At 44.5% G+C, this 23,648-nt stretch overlaps 1 protein-coding gene across 3 annotated transcripts in view; it reads right to left on the bottom strand.

The window, feature by feature from the left end:
* bcar1 (BCAR1 scaffold protein, Cas family member) overlaps positions 1-23,648 on the bottom strand; it is a 115,762-nt gene that overhangs the window by 31,647 nt on the left and 60,467 nt on the right. For all 3 annotated transcript variants that reach the window (XM_080504259.1, XM_080504261.1, XM_080504260.1), the window contains one exon: positions 4,863-5,576. In XM_080504259.1, the coding sequence (XP_080360385.1) occupies positions 4,863-5,576 (714 nt within the window). The remainder of the gene's footprint in view (positions 1-4,862; positions 5,577-23,648) is intronic.

Here is a 23,648-nt window from a genome sequence, read left to right as displayed (position 1 = left end):
CATATTATATATACACACAACACACATTCTATGTGTAATGAATCTACATAATATTTGGTTCACTTTCTGAATTGAGTGAGAAAAAAAACTGAACTTTTTCACGATATTTAAGATTTTTGAGATGTACCTGTACAAGTTTGTGACCAATTCTTATAATTCCAAACCTTTATTGGATCAGGCAGTAAGTGTGCTCACTTGACTTTTTATCTTGGGCTTCATCGCTCTAACATCACTTCAGGTCAATTTCCAGGAAACCTTGAGGTGCACTGTGGAGCGTCATCGTGTTGGTGTCACATTAAAGTGGCCGGACCTTCCCGATAGAGCCAATCATCCTGCTGTCCTCCAGAGAAACAATTCAGCCTCAGAGTAACATCAGGGCACAAAACACACAACACAGCAACTGCTGAGCTACTGAACCGACCAGACAGTCCTTCATTGGTTGGAACATTTCACCACCTGCAAATCCCTTTATTATGAAGCAGTGAGGCGGACGGACGAGCACAGAGGAGCTGAGAGCAGCTGGAGGGCATCTCTCTCTCTGTCTGACACACGCACACACACACACACACACACACACACACACACACACACACACACACACACACACACACACACACACACACACACACACACACACACACACACACACACACACACACACACACACACACACACACACACACATTCTGACTCACTGAAGTGAACACACATATGCTGAGTGTACCATAGCTTGGGGTGAGGGAGTTTCCAATACTCACACACGCACATGCACACACACACACACACACACACACACACACACACACACACACACACACACACACACACACACACACACACACACACACACACACACACACACACACACACACACACACACACACACACACACACACACACACACACACACACACACACACATGCTGCTTCTTGTTTGCTCAGCTCCAATGTGTCATGCACCTTTTTCAATATTCCTGTTGTGTGTCTTGGCACATCGATTGCTGTGGTTCAGACAAATACATAAAGTCGTCCTGCCATGTCTCTCAAAACCAACTCCGCTGTGATATCAAAGAATCAGACCCATTTGTCCATCCATCCACTAAACCCAGCTCAGGGTCGCGAGGCGCTGGAGCCAATCCCAGCTGACTATGAAGGAAGGCAGGCTTCACCCAGGAGAGCTCACCAGAAAGACAAACAAACAATACCATTTACACTTCAATCATTGCATCACTGCAAGTGCTGCTAGCACTTTCTTTGTTTGAGCAACAATCATTCTCAAATCTCTGTTTTTGACTGCAAAAAAACAACGGGAATCACAATAATTGAATGGAAAGCATCAACTAGGAAAGAGGGAGGTGAGATAGACGTGAAGCAGCCCCTCAGTGCTGTCAGTGCTAAAACTGTCCTCTCCATCACAAATACAAGCTTACTACCGTATCTTCTGCACTATAGAGCGCACCTGCAAAATTTAACAAGCATAAAAAACAAAAACAAAAAAACATATATAAGCTGCACTTGACAATAAGCCGCAGGCGTCCACGTTGTATTGGGGAAAGAATTTCACTGCAGGAACATGGGGATTGCTCATATTTTCATTAATTCTCACAAATCTGTCTTTCCATAGTGCTGGAAATTCCTGCACACAGGCGGTGTGGTGCCTCGTGCTCCTGCTGCGAAGCTGCAGACAGACAGAGACACACAGAGGCAGACACATAATCAGCCAGCGTTTAATCTCTGTGGATAAAGTATTTTATCAGCTATTTGCTGATTGTGATTCTGAGAAGGAAGATCCTCCAGCCACGGAGTCCAGCAGGCTACTTTACGTTGTTGTGCCAGAAACAGCCCAGCAGCCAGAATCTGCCCCAGCTGGTGTTCAAACAACTGTCTCACTGACTTCACAACACCGAAATAATTGTGAAACAAAAAAAACCCCAAACATTTTCACAATGACCGATTGACAATGTTCTCTTATTTAAAAAATGATGGGTATCAGTGATAACATGAATGCATTGTAAGCTACGTTTTGCAATCGTAATCAGGAACTTTTATTTGCAATTGTGAATATAATCACATCCCAAAAACAGAGAAATGTATAGATCAGTGACGTGCGCTAACCCTAACCCTGTGATCATGCAAAGAAAGAAAATCTATAATGATAAAATCATTTTAATTGTTAAAAGTTTGTATTTTTTATTTAGCTTCACCAATTTTGATAATTTTTTCTTCAAAATCTCAGAATCCAAGCCGGTGAGGCAGCAGCAGGCTGTGCCTCCCCTTGGATTGCGCAATCCCTCGTTAACTGCTCAGTCTGCCGTGCGGTCAGAGCGCGTTCCTCTTCCTGTCTGGTTCAAACACGTTTAATATATGAACAGATTTTCCATCATTTGGCTTACGTATATAATGTACAGTGTTTTTTCTCACCGACTGTGTGTGGAACATGTTTCGTGTGCTGCTGAGCGATCAAGAAGTCTGAGGTGAGGCCAACACTTCTCTTGCCTCCCCACAGGGACGCTCGTGATCCCAGACGTTGGTTTGGCGACTCCACCACCGCAGAGGAAGTGACAGCGACAAACTGCGCTTTACGGTGGCGTAAGCCAGTCAAGTGCGCAGCGACTTGTTTTTCCGTCTCGCACCCAGACCTTCCACACTGAAACAGTTTTCTAAAGTGGACTTTCAAGCGAAGCAGGAGATGATTACTAAAGGAAGACCAACGCCAGAGCTGGATGGTTTGTTTCAATCAACAGGACGGATGTTTTTATGCAGAAGCACCGGCGCATGGACTTCATTTCTAAGTCAAGGTAAGACAGCGATAACATTTTTTTTGTTTTGTTTTGAATGAAACGTGCATTTTGTGGGCCACAGTTTGTATGTGTAAAGAATGAAGAAATGAAGCATAACCCGTAAACTGCTGCCAATCAAATGGCAAATAATCTGCCCTGAGCGCATATATGTGTAAATCTGATTCTGATGACGTCAGTGCCTCACCAGCTATACACCTCACCACACGTCACTGGTATAGATTCACTGTATACATTTCTTTCAACGAACAGTCTCATTTCCACACACAGCAGAAAAACAACTATAACACTGACTGAGGAGAAAATCCTTCACTTCGTGCAACGCTCATGTTCAGCATTGACAGTGTGGATGCCATACAAACAGATGAATGAGGTGTTAAACAACGCAGCCGTGCACATTCTGGCCCGACAACGTGATGCACCTGAACGCAACATTGACGGCAGTCAGCTGCTGGAGCTCTGGACCAGGAAGCACAAGACCAGCTCCCCAGGAGCACAAACGTCACTTTTAAGGCCAGTTTTGGAGAAGCAGAGGGTCTAAACAGTATGTATCTACATGCAGAAGTACAATCTGGTGGCATGAAGCCTGTTAACCCGTAATAATCCATAAATTAGCCCCACGGTGTTATAAGCCGCAGGGTTCAAAGTGTTGGAAAAAAGTAGCAGCTTCTCGTCTGGACAATACGGCGATCATTTCTATAAGGAGTGGAGCTTGAAGTCAGAACTTCTTCTGAACCACTCTGCTACGTCTCATCCTGTCAGCAGTCAAGACACTGCAGCCCCAGCAGATTATCTCATAAAGATGAGCAATAGCACATGGCAGAGAGACAGCTTCTGTTCCATTAACTGTGGACTGAGGATGCCTGGAGGCCTGTGGGAGGAAATGGGGTCAACTGGAAGAACGGTCTGTGGTCTGATCAGGCTTTGGGTGAAACGTTTGGCAGAGACCAAACACACACACCGGCCCTTAAAGTAGAATCATGGCATCGGGTGATGATCTCTCCTACAAACAGAGACGCTGCAGTAACATTAATGCCTTCGTTTGTTAAAGGAAAAGCTGACAGAAAGTCACAGTGACCGATCTGACTGGCCCAACTGAACATTTATGGAGAGTATGAAAACCTTCTCTACAGGCTTTTTTTAAGATGATATATTTAGAAAAAGAGAACTTCAGAAAAGCTCAGTGACATCTGCCACGTATTAGTTGACTATCAGAGAACTTCACAAGGAAAGCTCCGGTACACAAAACCACCCACGGATACAGGCTGTGTAATTTGCAGGAAGTGTGCGATTCACACAAAAACAACTCCAACTTAAGTGGAAACCTGCACTGATGCATTCGTCTTTTCAAATCCCCCAAACAGGTTTGATTTATAAGCTAAAATGCAGAATGCATTAATACATACAGTAACATTCATCTTCTCTACGTAATCAATCCCAATATATACAATTATTTAGATTTGGGAGTCTGTTTACAGGACAGTGGCGCTCGGAGCCACTGAAAATGAGACTTTTTGAAAAAGGCTTGAACACTTTCCGAATCGGTCTCCATGGAAACGGGGGGGAAACAACACTTTCTGTAAATGCTCGGCCTCCGTCTGTGTAGACGGCAGAAACACTGCTACTGCACATGTGTACCACGGCCGTAGTAAATAGGTCCTCTGCACATGCTCAGTGGATGGACAACAAAACCAATGTTGTCTCGAGTGTCACGACTCCCCCGTGCAGATTCTCCTGGGAACCTTCTGGGTGCTTCTATAACTGAGAGTCACTATAATAACAGTCTAACTTGGTCGTCTGTCCATATAACTGCTGTGTCCTCCCATTGCTAATGCTTATTGTATATTGTTATCTGTGCGCATGTGTGTGTGGTTTCATTACAAAAACAACCAATCGAGCCAACTCTTGGCCCAACATGAAAACTACATTGTTGTCAGCATTTATGCTGAAGCCATGTAAACAAACATCATTTTCAAAATGTTTTACTGAAACAAACTGTCAGTGGAAACACTGCTGTGTACACAGGCATTACTGTCCTCACTTTGTTTTCTCACTCGTTCTTACCTTGCCAAGCGGGATGTTGCTGCTTTCCCAGTTCCTCTTATCCAGGGAGGGTGGTACCTGATACACATCCTGGTTAAGCACTGTCCCCCCAGCTGGACTGCCCCCCTGCAGTGGTCCTGGGCCCACAGAGGGGGGCACCTGATAAATATCCTGTCCAGAGGGCTGGTACTGTCTCTGGCTTAGCGCCGGGGCCATGCCGGAGGTCTGTGTCTGGGAGCCACCAGGACCGGAGGGAATCTGGTACAGACTTTGAGGGGTCGCTTTGGGTCCGTGAGAGGGGGGCATCATGTAGACGGAGTCCACGCTGGGCTGTGCGGCACCGGGGGTGGAGTAAGCTGGGTGCATGGATGTGTACTGAGCCGAGGGGAGGGGCTTGTTGGCGAAAGCGGAGGAGGATGTAGTGATGGCCGGGGCTAACATTGGTTTGGCGTAGGCGCTCTGAGGGGGGAGGGAACGCTGCACCTGGGAGGTGGGACAGGACACTCCTGAATCTGGGGTGGAGTTTGTGGCCTGCTGCTTGCTGTCATACATGCCGACCAGCACCTTCAGACGGTTCCCGGGCACGATGCCTTGGCGGCCATGGAGTGAGCAGAGCCACCAGCCGTCCAGGCCCTGGGTGTCTCGCTCCAGCACCGTCATGATGTCTCCCTTGCGGAAGGACAGCTCATCCGGAGACTCAGCCACGTTGTCATACAACGCCTTGGCCAACATGTTCTGTGAAAGACAGAAAAACAAACATATGTGACCCTGATGTACAAATAAAGTGGCTCACACTCATGAAAACACGCTGTTCATAACGGTTTGTCAAATATGTGGAACCTTGATGCTGTTGTTCCAGAACAGCGCAGAAAGTCCCACTGTGTGCCGCCAGATAGCTCCCGGTGTGTTTTCCTGATGTCTATTCATAGTTTACACGCTCTGCTGTGACAAGGACACAGCCACCGTCTCCAGAACACATTCGTTTGGGCTTTATCCACTTATTTAATTATCCAAAGACCAAGGTCTAAAAACAAAAGCAGTAAAAATGTTAAAGCCGTCCTGACATTTGATCAGACAAAGTATTGGTCTCTGCTGCCACAACTAGTCTGTGTCTTTTCTTCAACTTGAAGTTATTCTGCAAAAAAAAGAATTCAGGCAGAAAATATAAAAATGTGTTGTACTATCAACATCATCATTACAACCAGCTCCTCTTCAAACCAAAAACCTTGTATTAGACACAATACATTCAGTGTACTGGAAACAAGACAATTCAAAACCCAACTTCACTGGCCAATAAAATGACTGAAACTTGGGACGCACCGATCCAGGTTTTTTGACTTCCGATCCGATCCCGATACCCAAATTTGTATATCTGCCGATACTGATATTACGCTGATACCAAAGCTAGGGCTGAGCGAGTACACCACTATCTTTAAACCATGTGGACAATGTGAGGGTCTGAGTGACGTCATGGTCTCTAATAAACTAGTTCTATAAACCATGTGGACAATGTGAGGGTCTGAGTGACGTCATGGTCTCTAATAAACTAGTTCTATAAACCATGTGGACAATGTGGGGGTCTGAGTGACGTCATGGTCTCTAATAAACTAGTTCTATAAACCATGTGGACAATGTGAGAGTCTGAGTGACGTCATGGTCTCTAATAAACTAGTTCTATAAACCATGTGGACAATGTGGGGGTCTGAGTGACGTCATGGTCTCTAATAAACTAGTTCTATAAACCATGTGGACAATGTGAGGGTCTGAGTGACGTCATGGTCTCTAATAAACTAGTTCTATAAACCATGTGGACAATGTGAGGGTCTGAGTGACGTCATGGTCTCTAATAAACTAGTTCTATAAACCATGTGGACAATGTGAGGGTCTGAGTGACGTCATGGTCTCTAATAAACTAGTTCTATAAACCATGTGGACAATGTGAGAGTCTGAGTGACGTCATGGTCTCTAATAAACTAGTTCTATAAACCATGTGGACAATGTGAGGGTCTGAGTGACGTCATGGTCTCTAATAAACTAGTTCTATAAACCATGTGGACAATGTGAGGGTCTGAGTGACGTCATGGTCTCTAATAAACTAGTTCTATAAACCATGTGGACAATGTGGGGGTCTGAGTGACGTCATGGTCTCTAATAAACTAGTTCTATAAACCATGTGGACAATGTGGGGGTCTGAGTGACGTCATGGTCTCTAATAAACTAGTTCTATAAACCATGTGGACAATGTGAGGGTCTGAGTGACGTCATGGTCTCTAATAAACTAGTTCTATAAACCATGTGGACAATGTGGGGGTCTGAGTGACGTCATGGTCTCTAATAAACTAGTTCTATAAACCATGTGGACAATGTGAGGGTCTGCGTGACGTCATGGTCTCTAATAAACTAGTTCTATAAACCATGTGGACAATGTGAGAGTCTGAGTGACGTCATGGTCTCTAATAAACTAGTTCTATAAACCATGTGGACAATGTGAGGGTCTGAGTGACGTCATGGTCTCTAATAAACTAGTTCTATAAACCATGTGGACAATGTGAGGGTCTGAGTGACGTCATGGTCTCTAATAAACTAGTTCTATAAACCATGTGGACAATGTGGGGGTCTGAGTGACGTCATGGTCTCTAATAAACTAGTTCTATAAACCATGTGGACAATGTGGGGGTCTGAGTGACGTCATGGTCTCTAATAAACTAGTTCTATAAACCATGTGGACAATGTGAGGGTCTGAGTGACGTCATGGTCTCTAATAAACTAGTTCTATAAACCATGTGGACAATGTGAGGGTCTGAGTGATGTCATGGTCTCTAATAAACTAGTTCTATAAACCATGTGGACAATGTGGGGGTCTGAGTGACGTCATGGTCTCTAATAAACTAGTTCTATAAACCATGTGGACAATGTGAGGGTCTGAGTGATGTCATGGTCTCTAATAAACTAGTTCTATAAACCATGTGGACAATGTGAGGGTCTGAGTGACATCATGGTCTCTAATAAACTAGTTCTATAAACCATGTGGACAATGTGGGGGTCTGAGTGATGTCATGGTCTCTAATAAACTAGTTCTATAAACCATGTGGACAATGTGAGAGTCTGAGTGATGTCATGGTCTCTAATAAACTAGTTCTATAAACCATGTGGACAATGTGAGGGTCTGCGTGACGTCATGGTCTCTAATAAACTAGTTCTATAAACCATGTGGACAATGTGAGGGTCTGCGTGACGTCATGGTCTCTAATAAAGTAGTTCTATCTTTAAACCATGTGGACAATGTGAGGGTCTGCGTGACGTCATGGTCTCTAATAAACTAGTTCTATAAACCATGTGGACAATGTGAGGGTCTGAGTGACGTCATGGTCTCTAATAAACTAGTTCTATAAACCATGTGGACAATGTGAGGGTCTGCGTGACGTCATGGTCTCTAATAAACTAGTTCTATAAACCATGTGGACAATGTGAGGGTCTGAGTGACGTCATGGTCTCTAATAAACTAGTTCTATAAACCATGTGGACAATGTGAGGGTCTGAGTGACGTCATGGTCTCTAATAAACTAGTTCTATAAACCATGTGGACAATGTGGGGGTCTGAGTGACGTCATGGTCTCTAATAAACTAGTTCTATAAACCATGTGGACAATGTGAGGGTCTGAGTGACGTCATGGTCTCTAATAAACTAGTTCTATAAACCATGTGGACAATGTGAGGGTCTGCGTGACGTCATGGTCTCTAATAAACTAGTTCTATAAACCATGTGGACAATGTGAGGGTCTGAGTGACCATGGTCTCTAATAAACTAGTTCTATAAACCATGTGGACAATGTGAGGGTCTGAGTGACGTCATGGTCTCTAATAAACTAGTTCTATAAACCATGTGGACAATGTGAGGGTCTGAGTGATGTCATGGTCTCTAATAAACTAGTTCTATAAACCATGTGGACAATGTGAGGGTCTGAGTGACGTCATGGTCTCTAATAAACTAGTTCTATAAACCATGTGGACAATGTGAGGGTCTGAGTGACGTCATGGTCTCTAATAAACTAGTTCTATAAACCATGTGGACAATGTGGGGGTCTGAGTGACGTCATGGTCTCTAATAAACTAGTTCTATAAACCATGTGGACAATGTGAGGGTCTGCGTGACGTCATGGTCTCTAATAAACTAGTTCTATAAACCATGTGGACAATGTGAGGGTCTGAGTGATGTCATGGTCTCTAATAAACTAGTTCTATAAACCATGTGGACAATGTGAGGGTCTGAGTGACATCATGGTCTCTAATAAACTAGTTCTATAAACCATGTGGACAATGTGAGAGTCTGAGTGATGTCATGGTCTCTAATAAACTAGTTCTATAAACCATGTGGACAATGTGAGGGTCTGCGTGACGTCATGGTCTCTAATAAACTAGTTCTATAAACCATGTGGACAATGTGAGGGTCTGCGTGACGTCATGGTCTCTAATAAACTAGTTCTATAAACCATGTGGACAATGTGAGGGTCTGAGTGACGTCATGGTCTCTAATAAAGTAGTTCTATCTTTAAACCATGTGGACAATGTGGGGGTCTGAGTGACGTCATGGTCTCTAATAAACTAGTTCTATAAACCATGTGGACAATGTGAGGGTCTGCGTGACGTCATGGTCTCTAATAAACTAGTTCTATAAACCATGTGGACAATGTGAGGGTCTGAGTGACGTCATGGTCTCTAATAAACTAGTTCTATAAACCATGTGGACAATGTGGGGGTCTGAGTGACGTCATGGTCTCTAATAAACTAGTTCTATAAACCATGTGGACAATGTGAGGGTCTGAGTGACATCATGGTCTCTAATAAACTAGTTCTATAAACCATGTGGACAATGTGAGGGTCTGCGTGACGTCATGGTCTCTAATAAACTAGTTCTATAAACCATGTGGACAATGTGAGGGTCTGAGTGACGTCATGGTCTCTAATAAACTAGTTCTATAAACCATGTGGACAATGTGAGGGTCTGAGTGACATCATGGTCTCTAATAAACTAGTTCTATAAACCACGTGGACAATGTGAGGGTCTGCGTGACGTCATGGTCTCTAATAAACTAGTTCTATAAACCATGTGGACAATGTGGGGGTCTGAGTGACGTCATGGTCTCTAATAAACTAGTTCTATAAACCATGTGGACAATGTGAGGGTCTGAGTGACGTCATGGTCTCTAATAAACTAGTTCTATAAACCATGTGGACAATGTGAGGGTGTGAGTGACGTCATGATCTCTAATAAACTAGTTCTATGTTTAGAACCTCACAATCACTTTATTAATCAGGAGAAACTCTTCATCAAGCAGCAGCAGAATGTTTCTGTGGAATGAGGAAGAGCTGGAGGTTTAATATGGTGACATCAGGCTGCAGAGCGCCCCCTGCTGGACGACGCCTTTACAAACATTCCCGTCACTACTTTGTGGTGTTTTGAGTGTAAAATCCATCCAAACAGCAACGTGTTGTCATGAACAGTCGGTTAGCACAACGGCGCTAGTTCCGTTAGCATGCTAAGCTGGCTGCAAACTGTGGAATGGATTTCCTGACTCATTACTCCTCGTCTCACTGAGACTCGCCTCCCTTCAGGAAATCCAGTCCACAGTTTGCAGCGAGCAGAGCAGCGGAACAGAAACATGTGGATTGGTTTCAGCAGAAGCTCAGAAGAAGCTTCATGGATCAGAAACCAACGGTTGGATCGGAAATATCCAATGTGTGGATTACATTCATATGGGAACCCCAAGCCGATCTTGGATCAGATTGGCCCTATCCCTAACTGAAACCTCTTCTCAAATCTCATAAAGTCACCAACCAGTTGTGAAGTGTGTCTTTGTTCACTAGCGTTTTGTGATTTTTCCTGTTTCTCAAGCGTTCTGGACATTCCCCCCTGTGGAGGCCAGGTCCAAAGCTTTCAGCCCCAGAGAAGCGACACCAGGATTATGTAATTGACACTTTGCCTGCCGTGTCACTCCTTCCAGGTGGAAGACCTACTCAACAAAGAAAAGTTCTCCTATTTAGTTCTCTGCCATTTACCCCATGACAATACACTGTAGGACATAATACGTACATTTAGTTTCTGGCCCAACAACCACCATCAACTGACACGTTTCCACAGTCCAACAGCATCGGCGTACAAACCCTCAAAAAACCCTCCAGATTTCTCACTTTCAAAGACTTGGAGTTTGTTTCCAGTCTTTACATTCACAACCTCTTCAGTTTGAGGATAAGGTCCAAAGACCTGGGTCATCTCGGGACAAACAAACATAAAACTAATAATGTAGATGTGCAACATGGGTCATGTCTTACAGCTAACCAACATTTGTTGCACAGACTGTAGATACATTCAGGAGATACGGTTTGGCATTGCCATCATTTCATGGATCAAATGTTCTCTTCTTTTCATATGATTCTTTCATCTCCATTTCAACACTCAATTCCCCAAAGCCTTCATATGATTCTTTCATCTCCATTTCAACACTCAATTCCCCAAAGCCTTCATATGATTCTTTCATCTCCATTTCAACACTCAATTGCCTAAAGCCTTCATATGATTCTTTCATCTCCATTTCAACACTCAATTCCCCAAAGCCTTCATATGATTCTTTCATCTCCATTTCAACACTCAATTCCCCAAAGCCTTCCAACCAGCGCTCAGCGGCCCACCCTGTGGAAGTCTTTCAAACCAAACCAATATTTGTTGTCCATGTGTGACCCCGGCCTCGCTACTTTCTTTGTGTTGAAGAACCACACACACACACACACACACACACACACACACACACACACACACACACACACACACACACACACACACACACACACACACACACACACACACACACACACACACACACACACACACACACCTTCAAATTGACTTCCTGGTTGAGGCAGTGAATGAGACAAAGACTTCTGACAGATGAATGAGTTTCATTAATTGGTAATAATTCACAAAAGATTGCCTTGTGAAGAAAATACTCTCAAAGTTCGACTCTTTTTTTCTAAATCTCCATTTCATTTGACCATCTCAGGACCTGAACCGAGACGTTTATCTCAACATTCACAAGTGTATATGAGCATTAACGTCCAACATGGAAAACATTTGTTACGTTTTGGGGTTCACTTACATCACAGCTATACTTGGACCCACTGAAAACACAAGTTTTTGAAAATGGCACCCAAAGTGGAACTTTTCAAAAATACTCCAACTCCATCTTGGAGGAAATGGAGGAAAAGCAACTTCTTTAAAACGGTGCTACTCTACATGTGCACTACAACCGTAGTACATAGTTACTCTACACAGGTAGATTATATAGACAATAACAATGCTTCCTCCAGAGTGTCGTGACTCCCAGCCCATATTTTCCTGGACTTTGGTAGTTTTATTTACAGCCACCATAATAACAATGCAACCTGGCTTTCTGTCCACTCGAATGTCTGTGTTCTGCCATTGTTAATGGTAATGGTGTATTGTTCTCCGTATGCATGTGTGTGGTTTCATCACAAAAACAAACAACATCCACTAGTGACACAACAGTGAAACTACATAATTTTCAAGGTTTCATTTTTAAAATATTGCATGGAAAATGCAAAAGTTTTCTGAAAAGAAAACGCAATAATGGTGGATTTTTATTAAAAACATTGTGTAAATGGTGCCCCAATAATGCTCAAGTTACACAGTAACAACATTAAAAGGGTGAGTTGGTAAAATCACCAATAATGCAACAGCTGTAGGAGAAGTGTTGAGGACATTTCACTGTATTTTACATCATTAAACTTGGCTTCAGGTGTTGTAGTGATATTCAGTAATAATTGTTTGGTTTTGTGAAAATATCAACATTTCATCACATACACTCGGCGCCACAACAAAGAAGAATGTTAATGTTTACATTTTAAGGTTATCATGGCAATATTTTACCAGTTCAGCCCACTCAGGATGGAATTGGGTTGAATGTGGCCCCTAAATTGAAATGTGTTTGACACCCTGCTCTAGACATTGTTGAACCAGCTGAAATGTTTAAAGTTGTCCTTTTTTCTCCTGCTTCTAACGTCAACATTAACGGCAAAATCCAAGTTATTTTTACAATATGTACATGAAATGAAATTGCATTATTCTCAGATCATTTCAAAGTTACAAGGTTTGCTGACATTGGGGCAGCCGGCTTGAAATCGCCCCTCGGGGATTAAGTACTTAGAATGGAATTGAACTGGGTGAGATGCTGAGGGCTCTTCAAGTAGGGTGAATGTTTATCTCTCGGAGGAGGGGGGGGGGGGGCGACTCTGACAAGCTTCTCTCACCAAGCGCTGGAGGGAGCTGACATGCAGCCAGTCGGTCTGAGGTTCAAGTCAGTGGTAAGTGATGAGCGTTAAAGAGGTTGGAGTTGTGCGACAGCTCGTGATACATCAGCAGAATAAAGAGGAAGGGGCTGAGAATACATCTTTGTGTGGGGCAACCATGTTCATTGCAATGTGTTGCTGCCAAACAATATTGCCTGGGGTCTCCAACTGGGACCGTTTAGTAAGATGATGCCTGGGGGGGGGTGTAGCCTTCTTTGTACTGTCGGTAGGGTTTTGTGTGCTCCATAAAATCAACCAAGACTTCAGACAATTGAAAAGGGAGGGGATGCTGTCACAGGTCTGTGGTAGGGCTTGGACTCTCATGGTTTGAATGTCCTGCCGCGGGCGCCGTATATCTTTGGTGTGGTTGAAACAATGAGCTGTCCTCTGGGCGTCTCTGCTGCCGTGGGACAGGTTGGTCCCACCACCTGTTCTCCTGCTTTGAAGGCAAGATTCTTCACCCCAAGAGCCAGTAGATCTCACCTGTCAGCTATGGCTTCTGAAGGTTTCAAGGGCTGGTCCATCATCAATACACTTGTCACTTGGCCGTTATAGTATCTGTGTAATAAGTACTTTTTGTCTATGGTGTAGGAAGGAGCCAGTCTGTGGTGGTGAAACTATGGCTCCGTTAACATGGCAGCATTTCAAGTGAAAACGTGTTTTGGTAATGTTTTGAAAAATATGTCTGTTTACACAGAAGTGACACAAATACTGACAACGATGTAGTTAGCATGCCAAGCCACCAGCTGGCGCTGTTGGTTGTTTCTGTAATGAAACCACACACATTCACGCAGAGAACAATATGCTATTAATGTTAACAATGGTGAGTACGCTGACTTCTGTAAGGACAGACGACAAAGTTGAACTGCTATTCCAGGGAACTGTGAACTCTAAAGCTGCGGCTCCACCACAGTACGTGACGGAGCGGGAGGTGATGGTGCAGCACAGTGCACCCAGGACCGACTCTGGCCAAGATGCAGAAGCAGCCGTCAAGCCGTTCTCTTGTGACTCAGGTTAAACTTTCTCATTGTGAACAGCAGCGTCCAGCTCCTGCTGAAGCTCCTCCTCCTGGTCCTGAGAGGAGGAGCTCCTGCTGAGGCTCCTCCTCCTGGTCCTGAGAGGAGGAGCTCCTGCTGAAGCTCCTCCTCCTGGTCCTGAGAGGAGGAGCTCCTGCTGAAGCTCCTCCTCCTGGTCCTGAGAGGAGGAGCTCCTGCTGAAGCTCCTCCTCCTGGTCCTGAGAGGAGGAGCTCCTGCTGAAGCCCCGCCTCCTGTTCCTGAGAAGAGGAGCTCCTGCTGAAGCTCCTCCTCCTGGTCCTGAGAGGAGGAGCTCCTGCTGAAGCTCCTCCTCCTGGTCCTGAGAAGAGGAGCTCCTGCTGAAGCCCCGCCTCCTGTTCCTGAGAAGAGGAGCTCCTGCTGAAGCTCCTCCTCCTGGTCCTGAGAGGAGGAGCTCCTGCTGAAGCTCCTCCTCCTGGTCCTGAGAGGAGGAGCTCCTGCTGAAGCTCCTCCTCCTGGTCCTGAGAGGAGGAGCTCCTGCTGAAGCCCCGCCTCCTGTTCCTGAGAAGAGGAGCTCCTGCTGAAGCTCCTCCTCCTGGTCCTGAGAGGAGGAGCTCCTGCTGAAGCTCCTCCTCCTGGTCCTGAGAAGAGGAGCTCCTGCTGAAGCCCCGCCTCCTGTTCCTGAGAAGAGGAGCTCCTGCTGAAGCTCCTCCTCCTGGTCCTGAGAGGAGGAGCTCCTGCTGAAGCCCCGCCTCCTGTTCCTGAGAAGAGGAGCTCCTGCTGAAGCTCCTCCTCCTGGTCCTGAGAGGAGGAGCTCCTGCTGAAGCTCCTCCTCCTGGTCCTGAGAAGAGGAGCTCCTGCTGAAGCCCCGCCTCCTGTTCCTGAGAAGAGGAGCTCCTGCTGAAGCTCCTCCTCCTGGTCCTGAGAGGAGGAGCTCCTGCTGAAGCTCCTCCTCCTGGTCCTGAGAGGAGGAGCTCCTGCTGAAGCCCCGCCTCCTGTTCCTGAGAGGAGGAGCTCCTGAACCTCACAGACCCGTTCCTCAGTGCAGAAAATCCTACCTGGTGGTCCCGGGTTGTTTCCGTACCCTCCAGAACTCTTCAGTTGGACTGTGTGAAGACCCATCCCGCTCCGTGACAGAAAGTGTGGTGGAACTGCGGCTTAAAACTACCAAGTCCCAGGAGAGCATGGACTCAGAGTCACGACACTCTAGTGAAAAACATTGGTCTTACTGTCCGTGACAACATGCTTTTTTCGAAAAGTTCCACCTTGGGAGCCATTTTCAACAATGAAAGGTTTGCATTTTCACTGGTGTAAATGAGCCTGAATGTCCACTTGCTGCCCCCCCACTAACAGGAGCCATGATCCCTGTCAATGATCTCACCTGTCAATACAGTCCAGCTGATCGATGCGTGATGCTGCTGAAATACGGCAACGTTTCTACTGTTTTCAGCATCTGGTAGTTCTTCATGTCATCCCTCCATTCTAACATCTGATCGCCTGAAAGCCAACGCAGCACACTCACTCTGGACGCTTTCATGTGCCCTCTGGGTTTCTTCAGTGTGTGTGTGTGTGTGTGTGTGTGTGTGTGTGTGTGTGTAGACCAGCAGCTCTGCCTGTAGTGGCAGTGCTGAGTGGATGATGAATACACTTCTCTGTCTATTCTCTGCTGTTTTTCTCACTGACCCACCAGAGAAATGAGGCCAGAACAGGGTCTCACACACACACACACACACACACACACACACACACAGACACACACACACACACACACACACACACACACACACACACACACACACACACACACACACACACACACACACACACACACACACACACACACACACACACACACACACACACACACACACACACACACACACACACAGGAAGGTAAAACTTCATTTACAAGGTGGGCACTCAGGCAGAATTTAGCCTTGGATGTTTCCACTCATCCACTTCAACACGCCGCCCAGAAATCCCCCTCTATAGTCCATTCCAGTGTCCAGCAGAGAAACAGGAAGTGCCGCGGGAATGACTGAGACGCACCGTCACTCGGTCGCTGACATGAACCCGAGGTCTTTGAATCAGCCAGAATTCCTTCTCATGCCCTCAAGTGTCTCAGTGTGAATTCCACTGGGTGAATCACACATTCAGGCTGAGATTTAGGGCTTAGTCACAGTGGCTGCTTTTTTAAGCATAAAATACTCATATCTCTGTTCTCACAATGGCTCTGACTGCAGTGCATTGTTCAACACAACATGGAGCTGACTGGGCACAGAATGCTGCAGCTGCAGGACACCAGGCCTTTCCACTCACACTCATCTTTCTTGTAGAGATGGAAGGAAAGGCGGACGGACAGATTTTAATCGGCACATTCTGGATTTAATATTATCATTAGATCTTAGAATTACTATATCTTTTATTGTTTAACTGGTCATATTGTGACATTCTTGGTTTTTTAACGGTGCTAAAGACCCATTTACATCATTACAGTTTACACAACAACGACGTGGAGCCACTGAAATGGCAACTATTTGAAAATGGCTGCCAAGGTGCAACTTTTCAAAAGCACTCAGACTCCGTCTCTCTGGAAATGAGGAGAAATGCGACTTTTTGAAAATGCATGGGCTCCATGTCCTGGTTGAGGGTGGAGCTGTTGCTCGTGAGCACGTGCACCAGGCCGTAGTACAGTGACTGCTCAGACTTCAGCACATGGACAATAACAACAATGTGGGCTTCCAGAGGGGATCTGATCTCTTCAGTCAACATGTGGTTTCAAATTGATGTGGAAACCATTGATGCTGAAAGTTGACAAAGAATAGGAATACAACTGGACTTTTAATCTGACCCCACTCAATTACATCATTAATCTCATTGTTTACACTGTGAGAAGATGTGAAGGAAGAGTTTATTATTCATGACAAATCTGGTTCTATACAATCTCATTTAAAATTGCTTGAAAAAAACTATTTCACAGAAAATCATTTTACCATCTTCCACTCTGAGTAACCTTTTACAGAAACCCTTTGTTGTTGTTATTATACATCTACTCGCACATGTGCAGAAGAACTATTGACTACAGCTGTAGTGCAGATGCACAGTAGCAGCGTTTTCACAAACTTGCGGTTTCCCCTTTATCCACGGAGACAGAGTCGGAGCGTTTTCAATAAGTTCCACCTCGGGAGCTGTTTTCAAAAGGTTGCGTTTTCAGTGGCCCCGAGCGCGGTTGAATAAACTGTCACTGCTCGTCCTGCTCAGCACACAGAGTGACTAAGCACCCTTGGCCTTCCCCTCATCAGCTCTTGCCAAATACTTGTGATTCCGTATGTAAATGACTGAACAACATCTGCATGATCGGAAAACCTCTGGATGGATCAGTTCTTTCCCCTGGACCAAATATTCTATTTGTGGATTCTTTCAGTACTTTAAACATTGTTTTGCCTGTATTAAGGGGAATTGTTAAATAGTGTTGAAGGTTTCCACTCCAAATAATGGAGGTGTTTTCCCACCTGCTGTTCTTAGTTGACCCTGTGAGTTCTGGGACCAAGTGCAGTGCAGCAGAGTAGCTGTCAACACAAAACAGTCTGCTAGGTGGTCTCTGGAAGGCTGCAGTCACAGTCTGGTGGAGTGTCAACACCAAAAGAATTTGTGCCAGTTGCATATTAAATGTGATCAAGCATGATCAGAGATGATGAAGGACAATACATGTTGCTAATAAAGTTTTCCATTTTCACTTGAAAATATTGTATCCAGTAAAGTGAAAGCAGACACGCTCATACCGTCATGCTCACAGTCAACAGAAGTAGGCGTGGCAGCAAACTGCTCGAACTACATTACACTGATTTACATTTCATTCTGCATTGACTGGTAGGAAAGTGCTCTCAATCTGCACCCTGATTTCACCTCTTCTCCTTCAAGTCCAGCTGGATGTGACAGTCCTTCACCGTCAACAAGATGACATCAACACAACGTGTCAGATTCAAAGCTGAAGGCTGAGCAGTGTTTCCTCTGAGTCCAGGTTGTGTTGCAGCTCCTAATAGATAATCATCTCCTTTTTCAAATGCACCGCGCTTGGCTTTGTGCAAAGTAATAAATACCACACACACTCATCAGAGGCCTTCCACATGAAGATGTATTGTTGGCTGGAGATGATCCCAACGGGCCAATTTATTTTCTCATTCCTCAATCTTGAATTCGGTAATTTTCTCTCCACATTCACATTGCATACAAGTTTTATTTTAGAATCTGCCATTTGTTGTGTTGCACACCTACTTGTGTGTCAGTACATCCTACTGTTTTCTGCTTTTCATCCTCATCAAGATAGAGGAGCAAAAGTGAGAGACATAACTAACAGTGACTAAATACAACAGTAGACGACCATCACACTCCAATCTCATTGGCACAGTGACGATAGAAATCATTTTGCTAATGGTCACACAATATGATTAGCATTGTGAGTTTTTATTGTTTTAAATGAACAGATTTGAACGGTGATTTGAACAGATATAGCTACGACAATCACTCAAGTGTTAAATCCAACTCCAACCTTGAAGATCATTGGGCTGAAAAGCCTTGAACATCTTTGTCTGCTAATCAGTGTGAGAAAGTGTTTAAGATGGACGTTGTTCCCCCAGTCTGGGAGGGGGGATTTACTCCCATGACCTCCCTGGACCACGGCCAGCCACAGCAGGACGCAGCAACGGCAGGTTACCACAACAACTGTTGACAGAACAGCCAGCTGCTGTCATCAACAGTCATCAGCGAGGCGACAGACGAACAACAAAAGAGAGGAATTTTAAGGCTTGAACACAAAGAAACCCTTTCAAATAATGGAATGTCTTTGAACACCTTCCAAAGTTTTCTACTTCATTTGGAAAACATCTTTAATTCACAGGACTACTCTGTTTGCATCAGCTTGCATGTTTTGTCAGTGCTATGTGTGGTGAGTGGGTAAACGTTGACCCCACACTTGTACATATGTGTTATTATAAGCTAAATCTATCATTTCACTTAATTGGAAAAATGTTAAGGGCCAAGGATTGGAAGGTGGATTAAAGAAAAGGCACCAAACATTATTTGATGGAAACATTGTGTTTTTGATGACATCTGGAGATTTTGAAGAATGATTCCGATGTTGGTAAGCTGTTAGGCCGGAGGAAGTAGGACGTCCACGTAGAACGTCCTGAGAAACACTCTTGACATTCATCACTGTTAAAACGGTTTTCAGCAGGCATGTACAAACTAAATACTTACTGTCAACAGCATTATTCTTTTTAAATGTATTTTCACCTCATTTCCATTGTTCTAACATGCTTTCTTTATACTTAATTGGCAAGGGGAAGATGGTATGAGAAAATGGAGAGTGAGGAATAGTTTGAATGAAACACACGCATGTGATGATCCTAATTGGTCTTCACTTCTACATGTTACCACTTGAGCAGTCCACAGGCTTCACTTGACATTAAAAGACAAAAAGACAAGTCACTCCATCAACTGAACCACAGCTGCTGAACGCCTGAACGACGGTTGTAGCCAGTCGTCCCTCTGGTTCACTTCAAGGACCAGGCGTTAAGGTGTATTCACCGCTGTCGGTGCCGCGCAGCAGACCCACTGTTCTCACCATTACCAGCCAGCTCTCAGTAACCCAGCAGGCTGGGTTACTGAGAGCTGGTCCCGTCACTTCCGTTTCAATGCTGGACTGTGAAAGTAAACAATCCTGATGCAGTGATGCCGAAAAAATGACTCATTTTATTGTGCGTTAGACCACTGGAGGAAAACGAATGAAAACACGACATCAGCTCCAAGCCGTTGTGATGAACATTTTTCACTTTATAAATATAGGCAATAATTCTGGAAAAATAATAAACCGCTCAAACTGAAAGCAGGCACAGAAAAGTCAATAACTCTTTAGACTCAGTGAAGTTAAAGAAGCAGCACTTAGACAATGATGACAGTTCAATCAGTTAGTGCGATGATATATTGATTGTTCTGTGTGTGTGTGTGTGTGTGTGGGGGGGGGGGGGTCTCTGGCTCTGCTATTCTGGTTTCCTTCCACGTTTGGTGGATTCTTGTCTGCAAGCTTTGGCTGGCTGTGCTGCTTCTACTGCAACAACTGCAGTACTCAAGTTCCCGCTACTCAGAGTTTGTATAGTCGGACTCCCAGTGTGGATCAACACAGACTATGGATCAGCCTAGCCCCCACATCGCTCACACTTCTCATTTAGGCCCCATTTATGCACCGTTTCAAGTAAAAAGGCAAAAAGGATGCCTTTTTACTTGAAACGTTGTGTAAACAGGGTCTTAGTCATGGCCTTCCCTGTCTGCCTGTCCTATTTCAGTCTGTGATGTTAGTAGATGTGATGATTGCAGGTTTCTATTCATATCCCTGTCGCCTTTTATGCATTAGTTTGTCATGCCGGGTGTGTGTACCCACTGTTCTTCTCCAACGCACTGCCCTGTCCTCCAGCCTTCTGTTCTGGTATCACCTCAAAAAAAAATGTATTTAATGAAGATCAAAACAGGCCCACTGATGAAGATAACTCATTGCTAAGAGATTCAAGAAAAGAACCCAAGGAAAAACAAGTGAAATCAAAAGGCTTTACGTTGACGTAAGGATTCCTAATATTTCTGTCAAGGTGCAGCTGAAGAGAAGAAAGAGGAGAGATGTTCGCTGAAGAGAGAGTAATGGAAACAGCTGGTCAGGCGAGGAGACAGGTCCCTGTGTGTGTGTGTGTGTGTGTGTGTGTGTGTGTGTGTGTGTGTGTGTGTGTGTGTGTGTGTGTGTGTGTGTGTGTGTTCAGGGGTTGGGGGTTACTGTGGGAAGCATGCGTGCTAAATCAAGTCAAGGGTGACGGGAGAAGAACACAAGAAAAAAATAAAGAGTATCCACAAGTGCAGGAACAAATCGTCAGCGGACCAAATTTCTTCTTTTTTTATTTCCACAGAAGTAAGGTACAGAACACCAGCAATACTCTTTACATCAGACGAGGGAGCTGCTTCCCTCAGATTCTGAATAAAGCATATACAATTGCATGCTCACACAGATAGATTGCTCCTGTAATTTGCATGCATTTTGCAGTTAATCAACTAAACAATAACATGCATTACATTAGTCAATCATGAGCATCCAAATGAAGGTTTTGCATGTATTAAACTATGTTTAACTGGGAACAATCTTCTGGCAATAGTGTTGCAAAGAGCCCCTATAGCAATGGTACACCGTGGAGCCAATCTGAATACATTTGAAGTTAGCCAGAAAAAAGAAAACAAACACGTGATATGGGAGATGATTAGAAAATGAAACCTGCAAGTAAAAAGTCATGGTGAACCAGATGAGAAAATGCCTCCCACCACAATATGTGGCGAGAGTGCTATTTGAATTCTTTTAGATTTGATACAGTAGAGCACACAATTCTAATAGAACGCCTCCAGACATGGGCTGGTACCAGGACCACTGCACTTGACTGCTTTGACTCTTATCTTTGAACTAGAACTTTCTCTGTCACCAGGTAGTCCCTCTTCTTCTTCAGCCCCCACTACCTGTGCTGTTCTCCATTTTAGGTCCAATTCGATTTTCCATCTATCTACTCCCACTCCATCCTTTAATTCAACAACACAAAGTATCTATCATTTTTATGCAGACAACACACAGACATACCTTCCTTTGAGATCTACTGATGCTGCTATTTCTAACTGCCTTCATGACATGAACCGTTGGGTGGCTCCAAATCTTCTCCATCTGAATCAGTCAACATTCTAAATGATTCTGTTCAACCCTCCAAACCCCCACAAGAGCCTGTCTGCCAACAACCTGGATCCATTATCCTCCAATGGGCAGCCAGTTGCCAGAAATCAGAAAAAGGTTATTTGATCCGGATCTCCGTTTTGTCCCCAACATCAAAAAGGTCATCCAGTCCTGTTTCCGCCAAATCTGCCAGATCTCCAAATTGAAGCCAATGCTTCCTCAAGCAGATGTGGAAAAACGTATTCATTCTCTCATCTTCACCCGCCTCGACTCCTACAGCTCCCTCCTACCTGGTCTCCCTTCAAAACTCCTCCATCGCCTCAAACTGGTCCAAGATGTTACTGGTTTTAATAGGTGACACATCACACCTGTCCTGGTTTACCTCCACTGGCTCTCTGTCTGTTGTAGAATTGATTTGAAAATGTTGCTACTGATTTGGTCTGGTGCCCAGTTACCTCACTGCCCTGGTGACCCAACACAAGCCTGCTGGCAGCCTGAGGCCCTCAGGATCCCGACTAACCCTAACCCTAACTCTAACCCTAACCCTAGCCTGAGGCCCTCAGGATCCCGACTAGCCCTAACCCTAACCCTAACCTAACCCTAACCCTAACCCTAGCCTGAGGCCCTCAGGATCCCAACTAGCCCTAACCCTAACCCTAACCTAACCCTAACCCTAGTCTGAGGCCCTCAGGATCCAGACGGGTCGTCCCAAAGCCAAAACGTAAATCTCAGGTGACCGTGCTTCTCCACCAGGGCCAAACCTAACCCAAACCCTAACCCAAACCAAAACCCTAACCTAACCCTAACTCTAAACCTAACCCAAACCCTAACCCTAACCTTAAACCCAAACCCTAACCCAAACCAAAACCCTAACCTAACCCTAACTCTAAACCTAACCCAAACCCTAACCCAAACCAAAACCCTAACTCTAAACCTAACCCAAACCCTAACCCCAACCTTAAACCCAAACCCTAACCCTAACCAAAACCCTAACCTAACCCTAACTCTAAACCTAACCCAAACCCAACCTAACACTAACCCTAACCCACCAGGGCCAACCCGAACCCGAACCCTAGCCCCCTAACTAACCTAACCCTAACTCTAAACCTAACCCAAACCCTAACCCCATGTTCCAAACCTAACCTAACCCTAACCCTCAATGCCAGAGGAGAATAAGTAACTTCTTTTAAATCTCTTTTAAAAACCCACTTTTATTGACTAGCTTTTAATTGAAGCCTCCATTTTTAATAAATGTTGCCCCTTTTATCTTTTGTACATGCTCTCTCTTGAAGCCAGTGGTGTTTTGTCAGCAGTAATAATAATAATTTCCATCTATAATTCTCTATCAGTTTGATGACCACTTATCCGTCTCTTTGATTGCTCGTCTCTTTTGTCTCGCCTCGCTTTCTGTTTGTGTTTTTACTGTAAAGCACTTTGTTCTGAAAAGTGTTATATGAATAAAGTTATTATTATTATAATATCAACATTTTCAAGCATGTTAAAAAATGGATGTGGATCACAAACACAAGCATTTTCAGATGTTGTAGATATTAGCATGTACTCCTCCGAGTGTTTCAGGCCCCGTTCACACGACAATGCTTCAAGTGAAAACGCATTGTTTTTGTGTTTTCATTTTAGAAAAGCTTCATGTTTACATGCCAACACTTTGAAAATGATGTCATTTAACACGGAAATAGCAGAAATGC

Source organism: Blennius ocellaris (assembly GCF_963422515.1).
Source record: "Blennius ocellaris genome assembly, chromosome: 11".
Lineage (NCBI taxonomy): Eukaryota > Metazoa > Chordata > Actinopteri > Blenniiformes > Blenniidae > Blennius > Blennius ocellaris.
Note: the sequence above shows the minus strand (reverse complement) of the source record. Positions and strands in the feature narration are given on the sequence as shown.